The 24,181-nt window shown below is 40.3% G+C and overlaps 1 protein-coding gene across 1 annotated transcript in view; it reads right to left on the bottom strand.

Moving 5' to 3' along the window:
* MYPN (myopalladin) overlaps positions 1–19,085 on the bottom strand; it is a 49,508-nt gene extending 30,423 nt beyond the window's left edge. The window contains exons 1-3 of the mRNA XM_027896662.1: positions 18,824–19,085; positions 9,633–10,571; positions 969–1,144 (exon numbers count right to left, since the gene is read on the bottom strand). Of these exons, the coding sequence (XP_027752463.1) occupies positions 969–1,144; positions 9,633–10,570 (1,114 nt within the window). The 5' untranslated portion in view covers position 10,571; positions 18,824–19,085. The remainder of the gene's footprint in view (positions 1–968; positions 1,145–9,632; positions 10,572–18,823) is intronic.
* Positions 19,086–24,181: the final 5,096 nt, after the last annotated feature.

The raw sequence follows: 24,181 nt of genomic DNA, 5'->3' as shown, positions 1-24,181 counted from the left end.
GTTCCTGCCAGTGAGCCTCTCCATCAGCCATGGCTTCCCTCCAGCATGCACCGAGCCAGGTGAAAGCAGACCTTGGCCCCTGTCTGGAGAACCTGTAAATCCCTGGCAAGTACAGACATCTCCATCAGTGTCACGGGCAGTGCAGATCCTAAAAAAGGATTTGTCCTTTCACTGTCAGATTAGATATGGGAAAGAGGAATATCAGTAGAACAAAATCCACCTTGTATCAAGTAGGGCAGTGCTTTAATTTGTGACGGTCCCACTGCTGTCAGTGATGCTGCTCATGGTACATTTCTTTGCTTGAGAAATGGAAAAAAAAATCCTCTGTGTTTATTTCCAGTTTAGTCCTGCAAATGATGGATGCAACCTAAAATCTTACCCCAAAAAGTGTTAAAAATAAATATAAGTAAACTTCTCCTAGGCCCAGTAGGTATAGTAGAAAGCAAAAGGAGAAAGAAAACATTTAAATCTGGAGATATATACTCTGTTTTGTTTACATCTATTGGGCAAGTAAAATATCAAATTGATGGCATATTTATTTTGGTTACAGGGCCCAATAAAGGATTAAGATGATGGTGTCCTGTGATCAATTTGTAATAGTGACTGTGGGGTAAAGGGATTAATAAGAATTAGGCATAAACTCTAAGTTCTTTACTTAGAATTAGATACTAATTCTAATTTCTGTAGAGTTCCACAGGTGAAAAATACAAGGTGGCATCAGAATCTGAATATTTTTAGACTTTGATCTTACAGTGAGATATATAAAATCTCTGGGAAGTGACACAATAAAATTACGTGTAAAGGGCAGTCCCTTGTCTGAATGCTGCTTTAGAGGGAAATAATAAAGATAGTAATAATGATGAAAAGTGTTTACTCTCTGCTATGTGTTTTTTTTATGACAAAGCTATCACACAGCAAACAAGACATATGATTGTATCTGAGTCCTGTATCACCACTTCCAACATTACCTTCTATGTAAATCTCTGCAGAAGTGGAGTCTGTTCCATAGATGTTTGAAGCAAAGCACGAGTAACGTCCTGTGTCCTCCTCGAAAGCTTCAACAATGATCAATGAGTGCTGATCACCTGTCTGGATAATTTGAATGTCTGGTGAGTTTTCAAGCTCCTTCCCTTCACAGTACCACCTGCAAGGCAAAAAATTTTGTTTATCAATGCAAACAACTTGTCAGCTGGGATGGCAATGTTTGAAGTCCTTCTGATGATAAAACAGGAGGGTTTCAGCCTGAAGATTCTGACAGAGTACTGTAGGCAAGTGTTGAATCAACAGTCATAAAATATTTATGAATTTCATATTATTCAATATAGAGTAGAAGAGCTCTGAATTTGGAACACTGTCAGTCCAGCTCCAAATTTCTCTTACGGTTCATTCAGGTCTGTGTTGTGGCTTAAAGTGCAGCAAAAAGCCCCCACCATAAGTAAAGAAATTTCCCCCAGACTTGTGTTTCCAAAGCTCATGTTAATTCAGAATGTGACTGAAATTCACTATGGTGTTGCCCTTTGTTTTGTCATGTATTCAACCCAATCTGATTTTATAAAAGGTGGCATAAGTGAGGGGATTGATCTACTACGATACAGAGGCACTTGCACACAGGAACAGGCAGTGAGACAGCTGCACCTTGAATTCTTTTCTGTATCATATTGCTGTGTTCCTCTTTTAAACGCAGCCACCCATCCAAGAATATGTTGGCCTGATTGCTATTGCTTTTCAGTGTGGGCAAGGCAGAACAGAAAGGGAAAAATAAGGTAAAAAAAGGGAAAAAAGCACATTCCAATTTCATAAGACAGTGTGGTTTCATACAGAAGGTGTAGTGCTATCTGTCAAGATCTGGAGCTAAATGTTTGGGATAATACTCAGAAACACCTGTAATTGTACATAACAAGCTAGATTTGAAAAGCCAGACTAAAGCACTTTCATCTTCACTGTAACTTTTCTCATAAATGTAGACAGATATAAAACTACACAAAAATCTTTGTATTTTCTTACTCTGACTTTCTTAACTATGTGTGATTCAGTAAAGCATCCTTGGCATGTGACAGTAGGGGCTGTCATACTGGTACCTTTTTTTATTCAATTGATTTTTAAAAAACTAATAATTGTTTCATCCGTCTTACATGGTAACTTGGTAAAAGGACCTGCCAACATTTGAGTGGTACTACAGCAAGTAAAGTTCTTGTGGAAAGGATAAGGATAGGTTTTTGGAGTAATAAATTGTAATAATTAGTATTTATTGCCTTGTACTATAAGATACTTTAATACATTTCCATATCAGATACATAAAAAAAAGAATAAATAAATTTGTTTAACCATTCAGTTGCACAACTTTTTGACAGTAGTTTGTGCTACAAATTGAGCGTGAAGAGAGCTCTAATTATTATATTGAGGGGAAAAAAAAATAATTTCTAAGTCAGTCCATACCAGCAGAAAACCAGAATTCAATGAAAGCATAATACAGAATTGAAAAAGGAGCCTCAAAGGGTCCCTGACGTATTAAGGAGTACAGATCTAGAACTTCAGTGTTGATTATGTAGTTGAGCAATAAAGCATTTGTGCCCCATCAGTCCCAGCCACCCAACACGGCTTTCCTAGAGCAGACAGGGTATTTCCCAGGCCTCTCTGAGCTGCACATCAGTGTAATCCACACCTGTACAGTCAACTGACTTGGAAATACAGCTTGGAAAGCCGACAGGCAGGTCAGCCTTATTCCAGAACGAATCAGACTCAGCTGATGCAGAGAACTTCAACCACAGGTACTGATTTCTCTTCCATCTGAGCCTTAGGGCTCTACATGAAGGAGTGGATGAGCTCTTGCAGGTCTGGCAGCAGGACTTGAAAATGCTAAAACCCCAATGCTGACTTCTTTCCTTTCCCCCTCTGGAGCAAGGCTGGCAGGTTTAAATGTGTTCTCAGGCCCAGCTGCCCCAGTTCTGGTCTAATGAAAATGGGTTTGTGCCACGACACCAGATAAAGGATTGAGGATGACTGAACCATACAGATTCTCCTATACATCAGTTTGTTAATGACCATTAAAGAAGGGACTGGGCAGTCAGGAGGCTGCAGCTGCACATTAAATTGCCACAGGTGTTTGCTTGAGCCACACCACTAAGGACATTTTGATTATCAATGCAAACAACTTCACAACTAGGAGGACAATGTTCCAGGGCTTTCTGATGATAAAACTGGGGACCATTTAAGGTTCAACATAGTTCATTTGCTGGGCTTTCTCCCACTCTGGTGGGCCAAATGAGATGCTCTGAGGGACGTTCTGTCAGTGGATACCCTGCCCAGGACAGCACTTCAGTGCAGGGTAACTTTCAGCAGCCATTCACGTTGCTTCTCACACCTCAGTGAAACTTGTTTGAGAGGCTTCACAGCACAGGTGTAAACAGTGCTGTGGATATTAACCAAATCCATACAACACGCAGCACCTTTGGAAATTTGAGGGACAGCTGTCCTGTCTTACTCCCAGGGAGTAAGAACATCAGCACATACCCTAGGATGTCAAAAGATGAGGAAGAACTTTCTAGGTGCTGTGGCTCAGACTACAGATCCCCTCCCCCAGAACTGCTGTCTCGACAGTGGCCAAAAGCAGACACTTGGGAGAGAGTGGAAGAACAGAGTGAATATATACATGTATGTATATTAACTTATTTCTCTGGAGTATGGAACCATTCTCTTTATCTTTTTCTCTTTGCTTTTATCTACCATTCTCTTTGACTTCTTTCAGGAGGTGTAAAGCAGCACCTAAAAGTAATTTTTAAAAGGTGAAATCACTGGTATTAAAGTTATGTTTCACAAGCTACTTCTTTTTTAAAGGATTTCACTGTCTCAGTACCATTACCATTATTTTTCTTGTAGATTAAACTGTAGAGTTCTTCAATAACATTTAAGTTAGAAAATACTACTTTTTATTTGCATAATCTTTATTTGAAAGAACTGGTTTACGCTTCCATTCAAAATGCATTTCCTTTAGAAATAATTGTTTTTCTAGCTTCTTCTGACTGAGGTATAGTGTTCATATTCTGTCACAGTCCTATCCTCTAAAATAAACCTCTTTAAACAGAAGGAAGAGCAACACCTACTTTAAACTTTCCTCATAGTGACTTGCCCAAATCTCTAACTTTCCCCACTAATAATTAGATACATTAGGTACATTCTATCTACAAGATGGTTTATTCTACTGTTGTTTTCAAGACTTGCAATTGGGGATAATTGAAAACAGTCCCATTATCAGGAGAGCAGACCTAAGATTCGTGCACAGTTCTGTGAGCACAAGCACAGATTGGGTATGTGAATGTACAAGCTGCCTTTTAGGTGTGTAAGTCATGCAGGCAACTGTGTACTTTGGGACGTGAGTCACAGCACTTACTCATGGCTTTTTATACACCTACCTCATGCCTGTGCCTTAGGTTGTAGCCCTGTTTTAGCAGGGTAGCTTCAGCAGATAGGAATAAGTATCAAAGAGAATACCCGGGTTCTAGAATTTGATCTCATTTTCAGCAGCATCTTTCCAGAACATTAACATAACTGACATAGTAGAGTGATATTATATTTTGGTGTCCACTTAAATGTGGTTCCTCACTGAAGTGACACAGAGAGCAAAGCACATTACAGAGAATGCTGTGATATAATCTCCAGTAAAGTAAAACCCCTTGTGTTGCTGCTGCTTTTCCAGTTAACCTGTCGTGTCTGTGTAGAAGTAAGTCTATATCACGTGCTTTTGTGAGGCACAATTCTATTTTCCTATAAGCAGATTTAAAAACACCATGTAAGCTAATTTTCCCAATTATTTTAGTGGTAGGTGATTAGTAGACTCAAACTGTGAAGCAGGATTGAGTTAATTCTATACTTTGCAGTTAGTTTTTCCTTTCACTAGTCCCAAACCTGAAACATAAGTGATTTACAACTTCAGGAAGTTTGAACTTTCTGTTTCAAACCTGTGTTTAGTTCTCCTATGCAGTGTGTTCTTTAGTCACTATTTTCAGCATAATGTTCAAATATTTTGAGATTGAGACACAGAGCATGTTACATGTGTGTCACCTCTTTGCAATGCTTATAAATGAAAAACAATTGTCTCTTGAGAAGTTAAGCTTCATGTAAACCTTTGGTGTGGCCCCAGCTACTTCTTGCCCATTAACATTTGATTCTATACTTACCACGAAAATGCTGTACGTGGTAGCAATGAAATGTCAGTCCCAAGGGGAGTTCTGACATTGAGATTCGTGGCGTGACTGAAGTAGCAACAGTCTCTGTCACTGACATTTCATTCCTGCCATGGATTGCAGCGACAGCTTCCTCACCCCAGGGAGCTGCACATCCAGCACATCCCCTGCACTGCCTTCATCCGGGGGCTTAATCCATTGACATGGCTGCAGATGCACGTCAGAGAGCCAAAGGCCCCAGGCTTGGAGCACTAAACCAGCTAAATGTTTTCAGCAGGCAGCCAGCAAGAAATATCTTAATCTTGTGTGGCTTCAGAGTCTCTAAAAATCGGTGATTGGTTGCAGGTCTGCTCTGCTCAAACAAAGCAGTGCTAAAATGCACTTTTTAAGCTTTGTGTGGCTACGTTAAAGAATGTTTTCATGGAAACCTTATGACATGCAGCCTGTTTTTAGAACATCAAATCCTCATGACACTTCCAGGAGAGCTGTGTATGCCAAGCCATGCAATGTGATTCATAAGTAAAATTAACCCCGGAGTGATGTGCCAAACCGTTTGGAAAAATGTGGGCACCTCTGAACTTGAGGGTTAAAAAGGAGTGCTCTCCTCCCAGAGAGGAGTGAATGTCACACCTACCATTGCTCACACACAAACAGAGCTGTAGAGGGAAGCGTGAGAAGTTCTCAAACCTTTGGCACTTTGGAAATATGCTACATATTTCTCTTTAATTCTTACTTCTGACCTGTAGTATAGTCAGAGTAAAGTAATCATCAATAACTGTAGTAGTGCTCTTTTGTTATGAGCTAAAGTTTGAGCTACCTGGAGGCACAAAAACTACGGTATCAATCTTTGCTCATCTCTTCCATGACACTGCATTCAGCTGATGATCCTGAGAAATGGGTAACCTTTCACCAAACTTCTAGATAGGCAGGCCTCACAGGCGTCCTTAGACCTGTGGGTTTGTTACACTCAGGCTGGGTTATCTTAAAAAGCAGTTGGACAGGTCTTTCTGTGTTCAACCAGCCATGCCTTAGCTTTCCATATACTGATATTTCACATCAGCTCCCAATTTCATTCCATCTTCTGTCCCTCAGTGAGCCCTTGTACGTGCTGGATAGTTACCTACTGTGCCTATGAATTATAATGCTTTGTCATTGCCAATGATATTTTGGCACTGATACACCATGAGTGTCATTTACACCACCTTTTACATCGATTTGGTTTTGTACTGTCTTGCTTTCAAACATGGTATCTGCCCTTCGTGTTTCCCACTCCTTTCCATCCCTGTGCTCAGCTTTTTTCTAAATCTCAGATTTCTCATTTTTCTCTTATAACCCCCATTACATGAGTTTAACCATCTGATTGCTCCTAGTGTTGACTGAGTAACTGCATTACAGAGCTTGTGGAATCTTGCCCTTGTTTCACAATACTCTGGGTTCCCACAGTACCACTTTTACATTGCAACTGTATTTAATATATGCTTCTTGGGATTCCTTTCTGTGGCTAGGAGGTCTATTTTAAGTCAAAGGTCATTAAACCTTCTTTCATCAGTTACTACCTTGCCAGTCAGTCCTTTACTGGGACTGATGATATTTTTCTTTTACTTATTTATTAGAATTCATCTCTCCCTGCCCTCCTCCAGGGATACTGAACTACCTCACCACAAACTTTGGAAAACTCATACCCTCAAAGCAAGACATTTATCTGTTCTGAGCCTGGTTCTGGTCACAGTTCCACAGCTATGGCCAACAAGATGCCTCCTTCACTGTTTTGGAAGCTTTACACAGCAGATCAAAGATAAGCAGTATTTTTAGTGAGAAAATCCTGTGTTCTTGTGGTCCCCATGGTTAATGGAACACACACCCCAAAGTACATTATATTTTCTGGTTTCCTTGTGCTGTAGCAGTGATTAAAAAGGCCAAGATCACTGGAAGCACATAAATATTTATCACTCAGGCAAGTGGTATTTTTTACACCCTTTCTTAGTGTTACTCCTACACATTAGTGGAGTTGAAAGAACCTTGGATGAACGGGACAAAAGTTTGTTAACAAACAATTATGATGAGGAAACTGTTCAAGCAGCAAACATCCCCAGCTTTCTCATAATACAGCATGTACATACACACACACAAACACGAGGGGAGAGAGAGTTCAGAGTTATTCCTTGGGATTTCTCTCTTATTTCTTGGTTTAAATTGAGAAACTGAAAGCTAAGCTGAGCCTGATCTTTTCCTTGAGCTTTACTTCTTAGGACTGATTTTCCCTGTGGGAGTTCTTTTTCCCTGTCCCTCTATTGCTACATCTGGCAGATGCTTATTTTATAGAAGTGTAAACAGCTCCTGTATTGACTGTCATCCACATAAGGAGCTTATTTGATTAATAAAAATGAACAAAATCAATTGCTGAAGTAGAAATCTCAATGAAAAAGCTTCAGGTTTGTTGTGACAAAAATAGATCCAAGTTACAAAGACACCCCTCATCCATTTCTGTGCAATCAAGTGATCCCTGAATTGGGTGCATAGGCAGTCTGGTCATCCCTGAATGATCCGTTGGCTGATTCATTGTTCCTGGGTTCTCCAATCTGCCCTTGCAAGGCTTCAGTGACTTTATAGTGTCAGCTTCTAATTCAGGTAGTTGTTAAACACCTAAAGATGGCAGGAACACCTTGTTAGTTTTATGTGTGTCAGGAGCTGCTGTTGTTGTGGCCTTCTGGAGAAATAAATAGGATTAACATTGTGCACTGGAGTACAGTCTATAAACAAGCAATTCAGTGTCTGTTCTGTTCTGAATTCTGTTCTGTATATGAAGAAAGCCAGACTGAGTTTGTCTACAGGTCTATACACATAAGAGAAGATGATTTCATTATGGATGATGAGAGAGGAAAAAAGTATATCATATCCAGGGATCCTACTGACATTTTTAATATCAAAAAGTTTTATCAAGGCAAATGCCTGGAGGAATAAGTCTCAGAGTCTTTATATGCAAGAGAAATGTTCAGAGAGTGTTGCTAATATCTAGGGGAAGGTGATATTTCCTGTCTGTTTTCTAAGAAAAAACCCCAAATTTCTGGGATTGTTTTCTTTTTTAGTCAGTCCTCTATGAGTGTAAGGGCTGAACGTAAATTTGTAGATCTTTCTTCCTGTGTAATTAATAGTGCATTGTAAATGCTTTTTCCTTCTGAAAAATGAGCAGCTGGCGTGCCAGAAATCCAAGGGAGAGGAAGACAGAGATTCTTTGGCACAAAAATCTTTACAGCATCCATATTTGGACATGGAGGTAGTTTTCATTTGATGATTGTGGCTATCAGTTTGTTAAGAAAGATGATAAAAGGTGTTGGCTGCTGTAGAAGTGCAATTAGAAAATATGAACTATCTGTGAATGGTCCAAATCATTAGATGCTGAAGGTGCAAACAGTTCTTTTCAATATTTAGAGAAGCAACACAGATTTCTAAAATGCCTATAAAAGGATAGGCAATTAGGTATATAACTAGGGTAGGTATCTATGTGTGATACTTAATATTAGGATGCAAAGATGTATAGTATGTCTCTAAAAGATGGACAGAGTTTTCTGTTCTATTGGATTGGTGCAGTCCCAGCACAGGAAATATGATTCCACCACTGTAAACGAGAGGTAAATTTGACTAATGAGCTCCCTGAGAACAAATTTAGGTATAGAAATGCTGATGAGAGGTGAGAATTTTCAAGATAAATTTAAAAGATAGAGTAATCTGTTTCTCATTTCATTGATGTAACTGATGGCTAAAGTGTGTACCTTTGTCACTTTTCTTTTCATCTCTAGTGATATTTTCAAGTGTAACTTACTTAACTTTCAAAATCCTCATAGATATAGGTGAAAAAAGAAGCTTCAGAAATAACAGGTTAGTCATGCATCATGAATAAGTGTCAATTAACGGGGGTGTCTTATACTTGATCAAACAGAAGTGTTTTTTTCTAAGGTCTCGGCAGGATCATTGTATGAATCAGAATTAGAACTGAGCTACTTCTGGTTATAATTGGTGTAATAAATGAACTTCTTTCCTCTCTGTTCATGTGTGGGAGTTTTTGATTTCTGGAATCCTGTTCTCTCATCTCATCTTCAGGCATCACAGCCATTGGTGTTTTTAGTTGATTTACACGCAATCAGTCTTGATTTCTATAAAGATAACTAGCATTTCTCACTATGGACTTTGCACTTTCTTTTAACTGTGGAAGTACAGTATTTAAAAACATTACTCAAAAATTCAGAGAAAGTAATGTGCCCCAAAATATGCTGTCTGAAAATATGTACAACCTTTTGTAGAGGGCAATTTTTTTTGTAAATTGATTTTTAATAACCAAGACCAGGAGACTTCTGCTGCAGATTACTGAAACCCATGAATCAGAATATCTGGAAAGAGTAAGGCATACACCTACCATTACAGATATACAAAATGACAAGTGCAGAATGTGTTTACCTGACTTCAGGTGCTGGGATTCCTACCACAATGCAGTCCAATTGCACTTTGGTTCCTTCAGGAACTTCCCTGCTCTTCAGTTTCTGAGTAAAGCGTGGTGGTTGTCCCAAAGGCTCATCAGAATACACCGATGCAGATTCTGACTCTGTTTTTAGCTCTGCACTCATTAATTGATTGAGAGATTCCAAGTTTGCTGCCTGTTGATCATCTGTTTGATCAAATGTTTTCTCTGCTTTGTTTTCCAAGTCTTGAGATGCTGGAATGGAAAGCCTTTCCCTGTTTTCTGATGTGAGAGACAGGCTAGAGCTCCCTTTTTGAGCAGACTTATTCTTAGACTCAATCTTGCTCCTGTAGTTTTTGCACGTTCGGGGTCTTATTCTTTCTGAGTTGTGAGCTTTGAAAAGTGAGGAGAGCTCCTCGATGAAATCTGCTGCCTTGTTTAGGAATTCCTTTTTGGATTCTGATTCAGAAGGGAGGGAGTGTTTCTTTAGATCTTGAGAGCTCCCTTTGGAGCCCTTTGCGTTCCTGATATGGTCCTGACAAAAGTTGGAGTGCAGGCCATTGTCTGATGTTTTCAAAGCTGTAGATTGGGCCATTTGTTTGTGTTTTCCGGAGTTGTTCAGCCGATCTGGGGGATGCTGTGACTGTGCCTGAAGCTCATCCTGTTTAGTTTCCAGTGGGCTCTGATCAATAGCTTGTCTTGCCAGGTTTACACTTTCATCAAGCTCTTCTTGGCTCAAAAAGGCAGAGAGATCTGGAAGGTCATCTTGGGCAGCTACCTCATCTGAATCACCAGAAGCATTGCCATAGTGGAAATTATGAGAAACTGGCTCTGATCTGCTTCTTTCACTCTTCCCTTGATGCTTAGTTTCAGCTAAATAACTCTCTCTCAGGAGCTGAGATATAGAAGTTGAGGTTTCTAAACTCTCGTCTTGCATGCTGCCAACGAAAAGGACAAATAGGAGCACACCCGATCAGTGGCAAATTACACAATTACAGGCTTTTGAAAAGCAGAACACGGCGTTTTCAAACTGTGCCTGAGCACTGAATACTTGCAATAACTGGAGGTAATTGTAGGTATGGCCTTGTTATAAAGGCATTCTGTACATGCTGCCTTTACCCAGTGAAGTTCATCTCTGATCACCTTCTACGCAGGTAGCCTTACATAGCTGAAGGAACTGCAAGTGTTTTCCAGGCAAAACTTTAACTACAGGGCTGTTAACTGAGTTCCAATGGCAAATCTCACCCAGTCACAGAATATTTTGAGTTGGATTGAGTTGGATCATTGAGTCCAACACTTGGGTGAATGGCCTGTACAGGGATGGAACCCGTGACCGTGGCATTATGAGCACCATGCTCTGACCAGCGGAGCTAATTTAGCTAAGAAACAACCTCAGCAGACAGATGAAGGGTTGGATGTTTCAGGGACTGAAAGTTGTGAAGAGTAACAGTACTTTTAAATGAAGTAAATTTAGCTTGAAAGGCACAGAAGTAGTAAATAAATAAACCCTCAAAAACATGTGAGGGATGTGAGGAGGAAGGAAAAAGAACAAAAATATTCAATAATGACAATTTTTCATTTAAAACTCCTTAAGATATTGCATTATAGGAGGCTGTAACGGTGCTAAATGTTCTATACCTTCTTAAATTCATCATTATTTCTAATAAGCTATCTAAAGTAGAGAAATATGTCATTATTTGATAGAAACATCATTTGTACTAGGGGGTTTTCAAAATCATTATCTTAGGTCATCCTGATTCTGAAAAATGAGAAGGCTGTAACAGAAAGCCTATAAAGCTAAAGAATCCCTTGTCACACTGAAGCAAGTAGGTCTGCATAATCTTGGCCCTTTTATTTCCACAAGAGCCATTATGAATGCAGACGGATTCAGGCATCCTGTTAACACCCTCATCTTAAGGTGGCCGAAATATGAAGACAAATAACTGCCCTTTACCACCTTTCAGAGAGCTGCTATCTCACTGGGACAAGTTCATGGCTATTTACTGGATCTGTCTCTCAGAATATGCAGTGCTTATTATCTCTCTGCTACTTCATTTATGGCCTGGCAAGTCGTGCTGTGGTGGTTTCAGATATTCCTACTCTGAGGTGTCTGCTTTGCTGCACTGCAGAAGGTTCTCTTTGTGTCGTGGCATCAGGAGAAGGGAACATCCCTGCCCTGGCTTTGGCCATTTCCATTCATTGCCTTATGTAACAGCTGACGTTGCCCAAGAAAGGAAATTAAAAAAGGTATCTCTGCTGTGAAAGGCTTTTGGCTTTCCTAGCAGGACAATTGTCCCTGGAGAAAAATGATAATATCTTGTACTGCTGCAATATTTCACCCTGGAACATGAGTGACAGCCCTTGTTCCTGATTTACAAAAAAGGAAAGCTTCAATTTAAACTCTTCATATTCTTCTTCAATGAATGAACATCAAGTTATCATAATCTGATGTGCATTTTGAGACCTTAATCTCTCTGTCTGAGGCACAATTTGTTATATAGAAATTCTTTGTCTTACGTAAATGTCAGGCATTTTAGATTTATTGATTTTTGCTTTGTTTTTGTAATATGAAACAAGGAAAATCAGGAAGACTACAAAGGCATCCAACTGAAATATTACTAAGTTTTTACCTGTAAAAAAATAACAAATAAAATGCCATATGAATTATGGCTTCTAAGCACCCAGGCTAGTCCCTGCAAGTGAACCAGGTTCTGGGATACTAATTGAACACTTGGCATTAAATTATCTGGCACAGTGTTTCAGTGAGGCTGAGGCACACGGAGAGCACTGATTTGGGAAGCCCACACGAGATAATGTTGTAAACTGTTCCATGACTGGACAGAGTTTGTAATTTAACCTCTTAAGAGTACAAAGAGGCTTAAAGTTCCTGCTCTGTGGGTACTACTTTTGCTTGCTCAGCTTTAGCTTCTGAGGCAGCTGTGCCTCCTTGCTGAAGCACAGTCTGGTTAAGGGGTTTCTATTATATTGTGTCTGTGCTGATCACATCCTGTGTGCTTAAAGGTCACAGCTAAAGCTTCAGTTTCAACTGCAAAGGGCTGAAATACCTTCCAACATCAGGCCTTTCCAGAGTGGAAGTGAGGCCTGTCCCGGGAATGAAGTGCAGCCCTGGAGCCTCCCTGGAACAGGGATCTCCTCCCCTCGGGCCAGCTTGTGTCTGCTGGGAATCAGAAGGGGAGAAGCAGAGCCATGGGCAGCTCTGTTCTCTGCTCCTTCTTTTGCTGGCTGAGCCTACAGGAAGGAGCAGTGTGTGCCTCAGTGGGATGTCATGGGGTGTGCCACAGTTATCTCCTGGGGATGCAGCTCTGTCCTAACCCCTCCACCCTCAATTAGAACTCCCAGCTCTTTGCAGCTTTAGATGCCACAGTGGAAGGCTGTATTTTAATGGGCTGGAGAAGTGCATATTTTACATGGTGGCAAAGTTGAACTTGCTCTGTTTCTTGGCTACTCTTTCAGAGTGGCACATCCTCGGTTCATCTCAGCATTTGGAAAGGTCATCAGACACTGGGAAAAGATGATACAGGTCTTTAGAGAGCACTGGACACACTAAGGAGGAAAGGAAAGTAGGGAAGGGTGTGTGATCAAAACCTGCTGAAGTCAAACGATCTTAAAGAATGGTTTTGTTAAAAGAATATATGAAAATTATCTGAGTGAGACTATTCCAGGGTTTTATTTTCCTCTGTTGTGCAGATAGTGCTTGATTTTCTCATTTAAGTGCTCTGTGTATTTCAACAGAGGTTGTTTATCACAGCTTTTCTGCAGGTGACTCTGATAGAGCAACTGTTTGTCCAGTGTGGTTATTTGAGACTTTGTTCTGGGTCTTGCACATCTTCTATTCGGCTTTTGAACAGAGCAGTGAAACATGAAAGAAATAATTTCTGCCAATTTGCTTAAGGAGTATTACTGCAATATAAGGAGATACTCTCAAAGATGTGTTTAGATTGGCAAATTAGTTTTATAATTCTAGTTTGGAAAAAAATAAAAAAGGTGTAGTGAAGAAGCCACTGTCTGATAGCAAAAGGAGAAAACCAGTTCCCCAGCAAAGGACCTGGAACAGCTTCCTTCCTCTTCTGCCCACTGAAGCAGGAGATGTAGAAGGGAGCAGAATTCTCCTTCCTGTGTTGGGAAGCAAGATATTCATGAGAATGAATCTGATGCCAGATTCTTACCACTTAGAGAGTCACTTTTCTTTAGAGCTCACCCTAAACATTTCAGTCAGAATTTTGTATCTAACTCTTCTGTATTTTCAGCTTGTGTAGAAGATAACTTTTCAATTCTATTTTTAGTAAGAAAGAAGTTGGGTTCTAGTCAAATGTAGCAGTGCTTGGTTACTGAATTTTTAAAATATTTTGAATTATGTGGGATTTTCAATTAAATGGAAAGTGTTAAGTTTCAGCAATGTTGCTGTGAGGCTACCAGGAAACCCCATTAATTCTGCCTTGCTCATGCCTTGAGAGATGTCTGGTTTCTTTTTTTTTCTTTTCTTTTTTCCTTCCTACAGGGATCTGTACTATCCAAGGACTACGAAGGGCTGATGATGAGGGAAGCACTGGGTAAGCTGAGCCATTCACATTTCATAGTCAGGGGACAACAACTTTTGTTCAAAGGAGACCAGGCATGCAGCCTGAGAGGGTCTCTGGGCTGGATGGCAGTAAGGCTGAATTCAATATATTTTCTCAAATATCTATTAAACCATCTTTCTGTGAGTGAAAAGACATGACCGGGGGAACAACTATCCTGTTACAGATCTGACTAATGATAATTAGTAATAATTTAGCCTTTCTATAGCCAAAATTGGAAGCTAAGCTTCAAACTTAAGATCTTGAATTCAGTCTTTATTTAGACTGAGATGTAGAATTGGCCTTGACATGCCTTGAGCCCTCCCTTTAACTTCTCCTGACTGGGACTTTGGAGCAGAACTGTCTTTGTGGCTGCAGAGGAACCATCCCTGTGTGCAGTGGCACAGCACACCATGGCATGGAGCTGGCAAAATGGATGCAGGAGCTGCAGATGTTTCTGTGCAGATAACTGCAGAAAACTCTGCTGAGCCAGCAGTAAGAAGGACAAACTCTTGCAAAAACACAGTAGGTGTCTGTGGCGTCAGTGAAAGCACCAGTTACTTTGCTGACTGGAAAAGTGTCGTGATGAACCATTATCCAGGGGAGGAATTGCAGTGCTAATTACAAATAATATTTCTAAACTGCTGTTATTTAGGGTGGAAATGTGATAACTCATTCCAGCAGCCTGCAGTTCTCTGTTCTTGACTGGCCCATAACCTACAGCACCAAACCAGTGTACTGAGGGCAACACTTTTTGCTTTCATGGGACACAAGCAGTCACCTTGGGCACCTGTTACCTTACGAGGCACTGGAGGATGCCATGAACAAAACTAACTCCAGGAACTCCTTCCACCTACTAATTCAGTTTCCGTTAACCAACTGAGTTTCCAAGAGCCCATATTTATGGCAATGTTCTCTTATTAGCCAAGTGATCCTTAGGATTAAATATTCACAAAGGTATAATTAGATTCCAGTCTTTGTTTTGGCAGTGGTTTGACCCAAAAATCCTTACCTGGAAGGGGGGAAAATTGCACCGCAAGTATCTTGCATAGCCTGACACCAAACACTTTCATTTCCTCTTGTTTGAGGCTTGTTAGACTCATTGCTGAGTCATCACTGAAAGAATCTGAGCTTTTTCTAAGGAAACAGCACTAGCGAAATCTCAGCAAAGCTGGAGGGAATCCCAGATGTGCCTGATCTACCTCTGTTTTATTTAGTGAGAGAAAGCTTTAGATGTTTGGTGCCCTGAAGGTGTTTTTTTCAAACTCCCCTTCTGTGTCATCATAAACAGGTTATATGTAAACAGCACTTTTAACGTAAAAAGCATTTGAACATCTTTGGCTTTCAGCTGTAGTTAGAAATTTTGGTCAGTACATGTTCCTGTCATAGCTTTTCAAACTACCATTACTTTTACTGAGAGTGCTTTTGTATGAAACTCAGCATCAGAACAGGTCACAAATTGCTGCTTCTTGCTCTGCATGGAGGCACCTTGCTCTGCATAGAGGCACCTTTGTGACCTTTACACAGCAGGATGCTGCATGCCCAGCAGCTCAGATGGATATTGGAAAGTTTAGCAGATCTTAGAGGCTATATCCATTTCAAAATTAATTTAATTGCACATAAATTGCATTTACCCACAGATGTTATGGAGTGTTGCAACTGTATGATTATTACGGGCTATGAAAAACAAGCTAAGAGATGACTCAAGTGATCTGCCTTGCAGGTGTTTGATGATCACAATCCCATTCTCATGTAGCAGTTGCCATTGTCACCATTGTCACCATTTTCCTTACTGCCTTTGACAAGCTGTGGCTGCTGCAAGACAGACGCTGAGACTCCAGACACAGGAAAGGTTAGGCTGGAGCAGAGGACTAAGATTAGCAGTTCTCTGTGTGTGTTTGTGGGTTGAGTGTAAGATATTTTTAAAATTGTGTTTGGAAAGCTGTGCCCAAGCAGGGGGTTTACTTTTCTGTTTTAGACACATTAGTGGTTTTGAATTCCATTCCTTTTAATGAGTCAGATAACTAAACTCCCATTTCTGGGTAATGTGATTAAATATGGAAAACAGAGCCTCCAGGCTCAGGAGTGTAACAGCTTCTGATGGAAACAAAATCCCTCAGAAATGGGATGGGATAAACCTTTCTCCAAGTTACTGTGCAGCAGACACTGCAGGAGCCCTGGGTGCACTTGGAGCCTTGCCCTGGCCCGTGGCCTCACTGTTACAGTACTGGGCACCCTAAGCAGTAGAAAATTCTGAACTCTGCTTCAAGGAAAAAGCACATTCAACACTCACGACCTTTTTCAACATTTCCTTCATACTCTCACATTATGAATTTTTTTTTTTTTACTCTGATCACAAAAAGTCTTCTTTTTTTCATAATTGCTATTGTGCCTAAATAGTTCTCAAAATGAGAACTGAGACCCTTTCTGCCATGTCTCAAGTTCCATTGGCCTCCTCAGTGAATCTCCTTGAACTGCAAGGTAAACGATATCCTGAAGGAACTCCATATAACATCAAATTGAAACAAACAAATAGAAGCTGACTTTTAAATTAGAAGGAAGACAGGTGATGGCTGTCTTTGAGGTCTGCCTGGGGTGCTTCTCCATCCTCCTCTCCCAACAACCTGTGCAGCCAGACCTCAGATATCAGGACAAGATCTGAGTGTACTTCAAGTGCTTGTAAGGTAGGACAAGTTTTTGTTGATTCCAGGAATGTGTATTGTCAATTTTCCTTCAAGGATTGCCCATATGGCCAAAAGTTTATATGAAAGGCTGAAAAACAGGGGCGAGCAAACTACACGGCATTTGCACATCTTTTCATCTGGTAATTTCAAATCTGTGGGCTGGTTTGTTTTTAAAATAAGATTCAGTTTCCCTACAAACACAGCTTCCCAGTGGAAAAGGGAACTCGAGCCCTAAACTACACACAAAAGAAACCTGGATTGTGTTTTCCACCCCAGGTTTTCAGTTGAGCCCTTCCTCACTGTATTTCTTTCTTCTTGTCCACTGTTCTGTCCTTTTTATGCCTTTTCATCAGTTTTCCCTCAGAATATTGTAACATAAAAGCTTTTGCATTTGAATCGTATTTTTGAAATGCAATGTTTAAATGAGATTTATATTAGGCAGAATTAATTTTCCCATCCCTGTAGAATATTCCTGTTTATGAAAACAACCACTAAACCAGTGAAGTTTTAAACAGAAAAGTAAACTGATTTTTTTCTCTCCTCCACCCCCCCAGTGATTTAGAATACAGTTGACATTGCATTGCCCAATTGAAGTTATGGTATTGTGTAAATTTTTAACAAACTATCTAAATGTTGTATTTATGAGCAAATATACCTAGACTGCTAATTCTCAGCTGCTATTGATGAGAAACATGCTTTCAGTGCCACAGCAAGACCTGCTGTAAAGTCTCTAAAGAATGCACAGGAGTAAAAAAAATCAGCACGGAGCACAGCACTCCCCTTTGTGTTTGGTACTCTGGCAAATGCAAGACCAAACCAACTCCTGAATTGACTAGAAATAATTTTTGATATGTAAATACCATTCTGCTCAGCTACAGGAACTAACACACTTGCTATTGCTGTTTAAATTTGTTAGCTGTTTTTGAAAGAAAAAAAAAAAACAGGCAGACAGAAAGAAATACCCTGACCTTAGGAACATTCAGGAAGTGTAGGAGAGGGAGAAGAGCAGAGCTGAAGTTTATGAAATGGTACCATTAACATTTGCTGATTTTGTTTTCACTCTTAAACTCTAGAGCATCTTCCCAAATGTAAACCTCATGACCAAAGCAGAGCTACTGATAAAGTAATCAGTGTCCTTAGCGTGATTTGTATAATGTTCTGCTGACGTACACTCAAGAGCTACTCTGTTCTCTTGTCAATTGCTGGCATATTATTTGGTAAAACTAAATATGGGCTTCTGATTACTGCTTAATGTTGCAATATATTGGGCCAAACATTTGCTACTGACAGTCAAATACTTTTCTGAGAGAGAGAAAGAGAGCAAGGCAGATAGTGAGAGCTCAAGGGTGAGAGCTATGCCCTTCTAGGAGGACTGTTTCTGCAGCTGTTGTGTACATTAATCCAGAGAGCAGATCTCCCTGCACTAAATATAGCACAGGGGTCATTTTACATGACAGAATAAATAAATAAATAAATAGAAAGCATTCAACTGTGGGGATCTCGTTAAATTAGGTTTGATTTTGCTTAAGAAGGAATTCCAGATTATGGCAATTTTGTTTAAGGTTGAATAGCAGAATGCAAATATTTCAGAACGTGGAGGCAGGAGAAGCAGGAGGAAGAACACAGTCCCACAAGGTACTTTTCAGGTCATTAGAATCTTGTTGACTCTTTGGAGGAGTCAGACTGGCTCCGAGGGATTTTGAGAACCCCACCGGTGCTATTCAAGTCCTTTATAATGCTGCAGAACCCTGTTTCTCTTTCCCTGCAATGCACAAGTCTCAGCATAATTTAAACGAGTCAGTTTAAAAATTATCTGTCCCCTGTATATGCCTTCCCAGCTATAATTAGCATTCAAACATACATGCTTATCAAACTCTCCTACACTGCTGCAAAATCAAAACCTATCCCGATCTAAAGTTGAGGGGTTACCTTTTTCAGTTCTTCCAGATGTTGCTGCCCAACTCTGGCAGTTAATAGCGATGACAATTATCCAGAAGCGTGAGACGAAAGCTAAGGAAGCGAGGGGATTCTTCAAGTCCTCAGGACCAGAAACAGCTCGGAGTCCATGGAGTGAAGGAAGTTAACCTTCGTTATCGTGAGGATGGCTGTAAGGAGCCGGACAACCTGTCACCACCGGAGCAATCGCATTTGGCAGCTTGCAGGTCCCAAGTTATTTTGAGCAGCGTAAACCATGTGCCCGCCGAGCATTCCACCTCATTGGACAGGGAATGCGCTGCTCCCGCTGCACCTACGGGCACCCAGCGCTTCTCCCCGCTCGCCAAACGTCCCCTAGAGATGCTTATGTGGGTTTGGCTGCTTTGTCCAGGAGGTGCTGTGGTGGCATTCTGGCACTCTTGTCAGCTGCTTTAGGCTTTCAGCCTTTTGAAATTGCTGGTTATTGCTCTTTCTTTAAGTGTTGATCAGAACTTGAAGATGGCAGTCACCGGGGAGCCCATCAGCTGGTAACAACGTACAGGTTTCGCAGTTCCAAAGGCAGACCCAGCAAACACGTGTGATTTAATAGTAAAATATTCCTGACTTCTTCGAAGTGCTCCTTTTTAAGTTTAATAAGCACTGTGAAACAGTGCAGAAATCCTTCAGGATGACCTGTAACTACACATCCTCAAAGAGACACAACTCCTAAACTTGCTATTGAATGCACAGAAATAAGCTGTTGGGGGAAAAGTAATTAAAAGAGGCAATTGAAACTAAGCCGTAAATAAAACTGAGAAGTAAACATAGGTGGAATAATTTCAACATATTTTAACCAGTACACAGAAAACCCCTGTCACTATATAGAATTTCACTGCTTAAAACCTTGACTGACTAAAACTTACCACGTCACTTGGTAAATGTAGAGACTAGGTTTTCTTTTCTGCTCATCCTGTAAACCAGCAACAGAAAGTTGTCTGTAATTTAAACAGTTCATCTTACAAAAAATGCTGCTTGATTGCCGATGTATTATTTTATTTAAAATGCTTGACACAATTGGAATTTTAAAAGATTACTAAAATGTTATGCATTTATGATGGGGAATTTATATACAGCCCTTTTCATATCCAATGATGTAATATCTAGCTTCTTAATCTTCTCCTAGTTCTCTCAAAATGTTATTAAGTGAGGACCTGAGCTAGAGAAGAGGTTCTCCTGTGGAATGTAGTCCTTCAGAAAGTTCCTTTATGAGTCATATAACAGTATGAAAAGTCAGAGGTAAAGGCAGTTCTTCCTTGAAAAATTTCCTGATGCATTGGAGCTATTTTTCTTTTACTTCTGTCTCTCTTTTGTAAAATACTGTGATGGTTTAACCCCAGCTGGCAACAAAGCCCCACACAACCACTTGCTTACAGCCTCCTGCTGGGATGGGGGGAGGATCAGAAGAGTAAAAGGGAGGAAACTCGTGGACTCAGATAAAGGTGGTTTAACAAGTGAAGCCAAGCTGTGCACATAGACAAATCAAGCCAAGGAATTCATTCCCCATTTCCCCTGGGCAGGCAGGTGTTCAGCCATCCCCAGGACAGCAGGGCTCCATCACGTGCAGCATTGACGTGGGAAGGCAAACACCATCCCCATGTCCCCCTCTTCCTTCTTCTTGCCCAGCTTTATGTGCTAGGGTATCCCTTGGGTCAGTTGGGATCAGCTGTCCTGGCTGTCTCCCCTCCCATCTCTTTGTGCCCCCCAGCTCCTCACTGCTGCGGTGGGGTGAGAGGCAGAAAAGGCTTTAACTCTGTGTGAGCTCTGCTCAGCAATAACAGAAACATCCCTGAATTATCAACACTGTTCAGCACAAACCCAAAACACAGCCCCGTGCCAGGTACTGTGGAAAACAATTAACTCCACCCCAGCCAAAACCAGCACAAATGCCACTGTCAGAACAGCTTATGAGCATTAGTTCGTGACGTGGTTTCTTTGAAGGGATGGAAAGGCTGTGTAGTGAAGTCAGCCCTTCTTTTGGGTACAGCTGGGGCATTTTATGGGGTGAGTGATGTCTAATGTAACTTTATACCAGGAATAAAGATCTAATGTATTCTTTATAGTATCTGTAACAGTAGATGTGAGCCATGCGGTGCTGACAGGAACCGCATGTTGATATTGTACCACACGCTACTGTGCCTTGGACATTACAGGAGATGTGTAGGATACAAAGTCTGAAGCCTGAAAATAAAGTCTGATGTGTCTGGTAAAATAATTGTAAACCTGTGGGGACTTCTGCTGGCTTGCAGTTATTGCCAAATGCTCATGGAGTCTTGCTGCTCCTGTGCTGTTTGTGAGCTGCTGTTTGTGCATGATATTGCCAAATTAAGCAATGCAGAGTGATTATTCAAGCTGATTGAGAAAAACTTCCACTTTAAGAGAGATATTTATATAAGATGCTGGAATTGCAAAGTCACTGCATAATCTGAGCAACACATAAGCTAAGGTTTATGTAGAAAATACAGCACTGGGAAATCATGGAAGTTATGAGCCTTTACTGTGGCAAAAAAAGTGACCATTGTAATGGCAGGTGGTACAAGGCCAAAACTTCTGGGAACCACGGAAAATTGGAGCATACACAGGAGATGTGCCAGGTCTTTCAGAGATGGCTTTTTGATGGAGCAACACCAGAGAATTTCAGATTCACTTGTTCGCAAATAACAGCATAAAGCCCATGAAAATACTGTTGCTCCTCTGTCTGCATTTTTAGAAGACAGTGAATTCAGGCTTTTGACTGCTGAGCACTAAAAAAAGGCATTTTAGAGCATCGTTATCTCCAGCTTTATGTTCTTTTGTCTTTGCTGGCTGGCAGAAGAACAAGGCATAGTGTCCTATAGTAAATTATTGAGCACTAATTCTCTCTAAATCGTGTCTGTCAAAGCTCAAACTGCCTTCACAAACAGGAAGGACTTTAAAATGGCACTTTGTCATGGCTGGTTTGGTATCATTCCACAGTAGGATTATCAGACTGTATTTGTAAACCTATGGATTTATCAGAAATGGAAAATTCTTGATTTTCTAGATATTAGGATGAAATGAATACTATTCTATTAATGGCATGTGCTGAACCAATAAATGAGAAATGAGACATGCCATTTTCAGATTTGAATAGCAAATAATCCTATAATCTCTTTTAGGTTATAGAATTTAATGAATTATCTTAAAGCCATTATTCTTTTCATAAGAAAAATGTCAATAGCAAATTTCTGGGTGTTTCTGGTAAAGCTATTTCAGTAGTGATTTACAAACTTTGGGTAAGATAATATGAGTTGGATATTTTCTATCCATATCATTATGCGGTGCATCTCTCATCCTGAGCCTGCCAGGTGTTGTGTAATTCTAATTCCAGTTATAATTTAGAAGTAGAGACATACCAGAAGGATGAAAGAAATGGCAGCTTTTTTCTATAGAATGTACAAATAATAATGTTAAAATGTTCCTTGAGTCCTATTTTTTTTCACCCAGCCCCAAACAGGTTTCATCATTTAACAGGCCAGTGCTACTGTGAGGATTTCCCAAGTGTTACTTGAGAATTTTTCAATCTCATTAATTATTTAGATGAAATGTACCAGTGATTTACGGGGCCTGCTGCTGTTTCCAATGAAATCAGAGTCAGACTTTTCCAAAAAGTTAGTTATAACCACAGTAATGAAAGCAGTCTTCCAGTCATCCACACAGAGCCAAAATCTCTTGTACCCCAACGTTCCATCTATTTGCTTCTCAAAATGAATACACTAGCAGTTTGATTTGTTGCAGTAGAAAAGGTGCAGCTGAAAAATGTTGTAAAGATTTCTAGAAATCAGAGATAATCCCCAGAACATGAAATTATTGATGTTAGGGATGGCAATAGTAAAAGCGGATTTGTAAAATCCCTTTTTTGTAACAACACTTTTACTCAATTGTAAAAGTGTCAGATTCTTTAAGACAGCCTAAAAAAACACAGAGGGCACTGCGTCTTTATTTTAAATTGTGATTTTTTTTTTCTTGTGCAGTATTATCCACTGTACAATACAAAAGTTTTATTCAACCCCTTATATCAGATTGTTTTTTAAAACCATTAAAACCTTGAGATAAAATGAATGAGGACTCCTATCTATAGGATTCTATGACTTGGAGGCTACATCTGGTAATCAACAGAAACAGAAGATCAGAAATCAGTGGATTAAAATTAATAACCTGGTTATGAATGCCAGACAAAACATGAAGGGTATGTGCTCGTACAGTCATAACTTTCTTTGGGCAGGTGAAGTAGGAGGAAAGCGATGACACTGCCAAAAAAACAGCTTAATTGAAAGGTGTGAGATTTACAGTCAAGGTTCCTGCTCCCAGCATCCTCAGAGACCTCAGGATCCATTTTGACACTGTGGGATTTCACTGCCCTGATTGCAAGGCAAGACCAGTCCAAAACAGACCATAAAAGGGGATCTGGTAATGCCAGTTCTGCTGTCTTTACCTGATTTGGAACACTCTGTGTTCTGTGAAATTTGCATTCCTACTATGACCCCTCTCCTTCCCTGTCTTCTTCTCCTTCCTTACTTTATTTCTTGTCTTTTATGTCTTTCTGCCTCTTGTTTTTGATAAGAACCTGGTGTAGCAGACAAGGCTGATTTTGCTGTGTTGTTTCAGGTCTCCAGCCTGGCTGGCACTGCCTCAGTCTGCTGCTGGTGTGGGTGTGCACATCTTGCTGTAGCTGACACTGCGATGGACTCGATTCCCTCAGATTCCACGTAAGAGAGGGCACCGAGCCCAGCACTGTGTTGGTACTTGGGCTGTTCTTTTATGGGGTTTGCCCTCCTCTTTCTTGTCTAAATTGTTATTCAGATAGAACAGGATTAGACCCTCAGTTGGCTTTCCCTTTCTTCAGGACATGCAAAAACATCTAATCAGGAGATTCACAGAATGATTAATACCAACTAAACACACTGGCAGAAGGACTGGTACAAAGAGTGGAGAAGCTGCTTGCTTAAACCCAAAGGAAAAGGAAATACAGGGATGTTACTAAAGTGAAAGCCTATTGTATACTTATAATTTGATTGTTTGAACTTTTTCTCCTTTTACTTGTAAAACAGTTTAATTTTTTATTCCTATTTGGGGTTGTCTCTAAGACATCTACACTGTCTGCCTTTATTAACCACTTACTGTTGTCCAGAGACAGGGGCATGAATTCTTTTGACCTGGGGTTGAGATTAACACAACAACACTTCACGAATTGTGTTTTTAAAAGTGGATTAAGGGTTAGTCTAGGGAGGTGTATTTTGTAACCACAGTCTCTATTTCCAATTGCACATTTGTCAAACAGAGATTTACAGTTCACTC

The sequence above is a fragment of the Empidonax traillii genome, unplaced genomic scaffold, assembly GCF_003031625.1.
Source record: "Empidonax traillii isolate 1590-97213 ecotype Southwest subspecies unplaced genomic scaffold, ASM303162v1 scaffold508:size451158, whole genome shotgun sequence".
NCBI lineage: Eukaryota > Metazoa > Chordata > Aves > Passeriformes > Tyrannidae > Empidonax > Empidonax traillii.
Note: the sequence above shows the minus strand (reverse complement) of the source record. Positions and strands in the feature narration are given on the sequence as shown.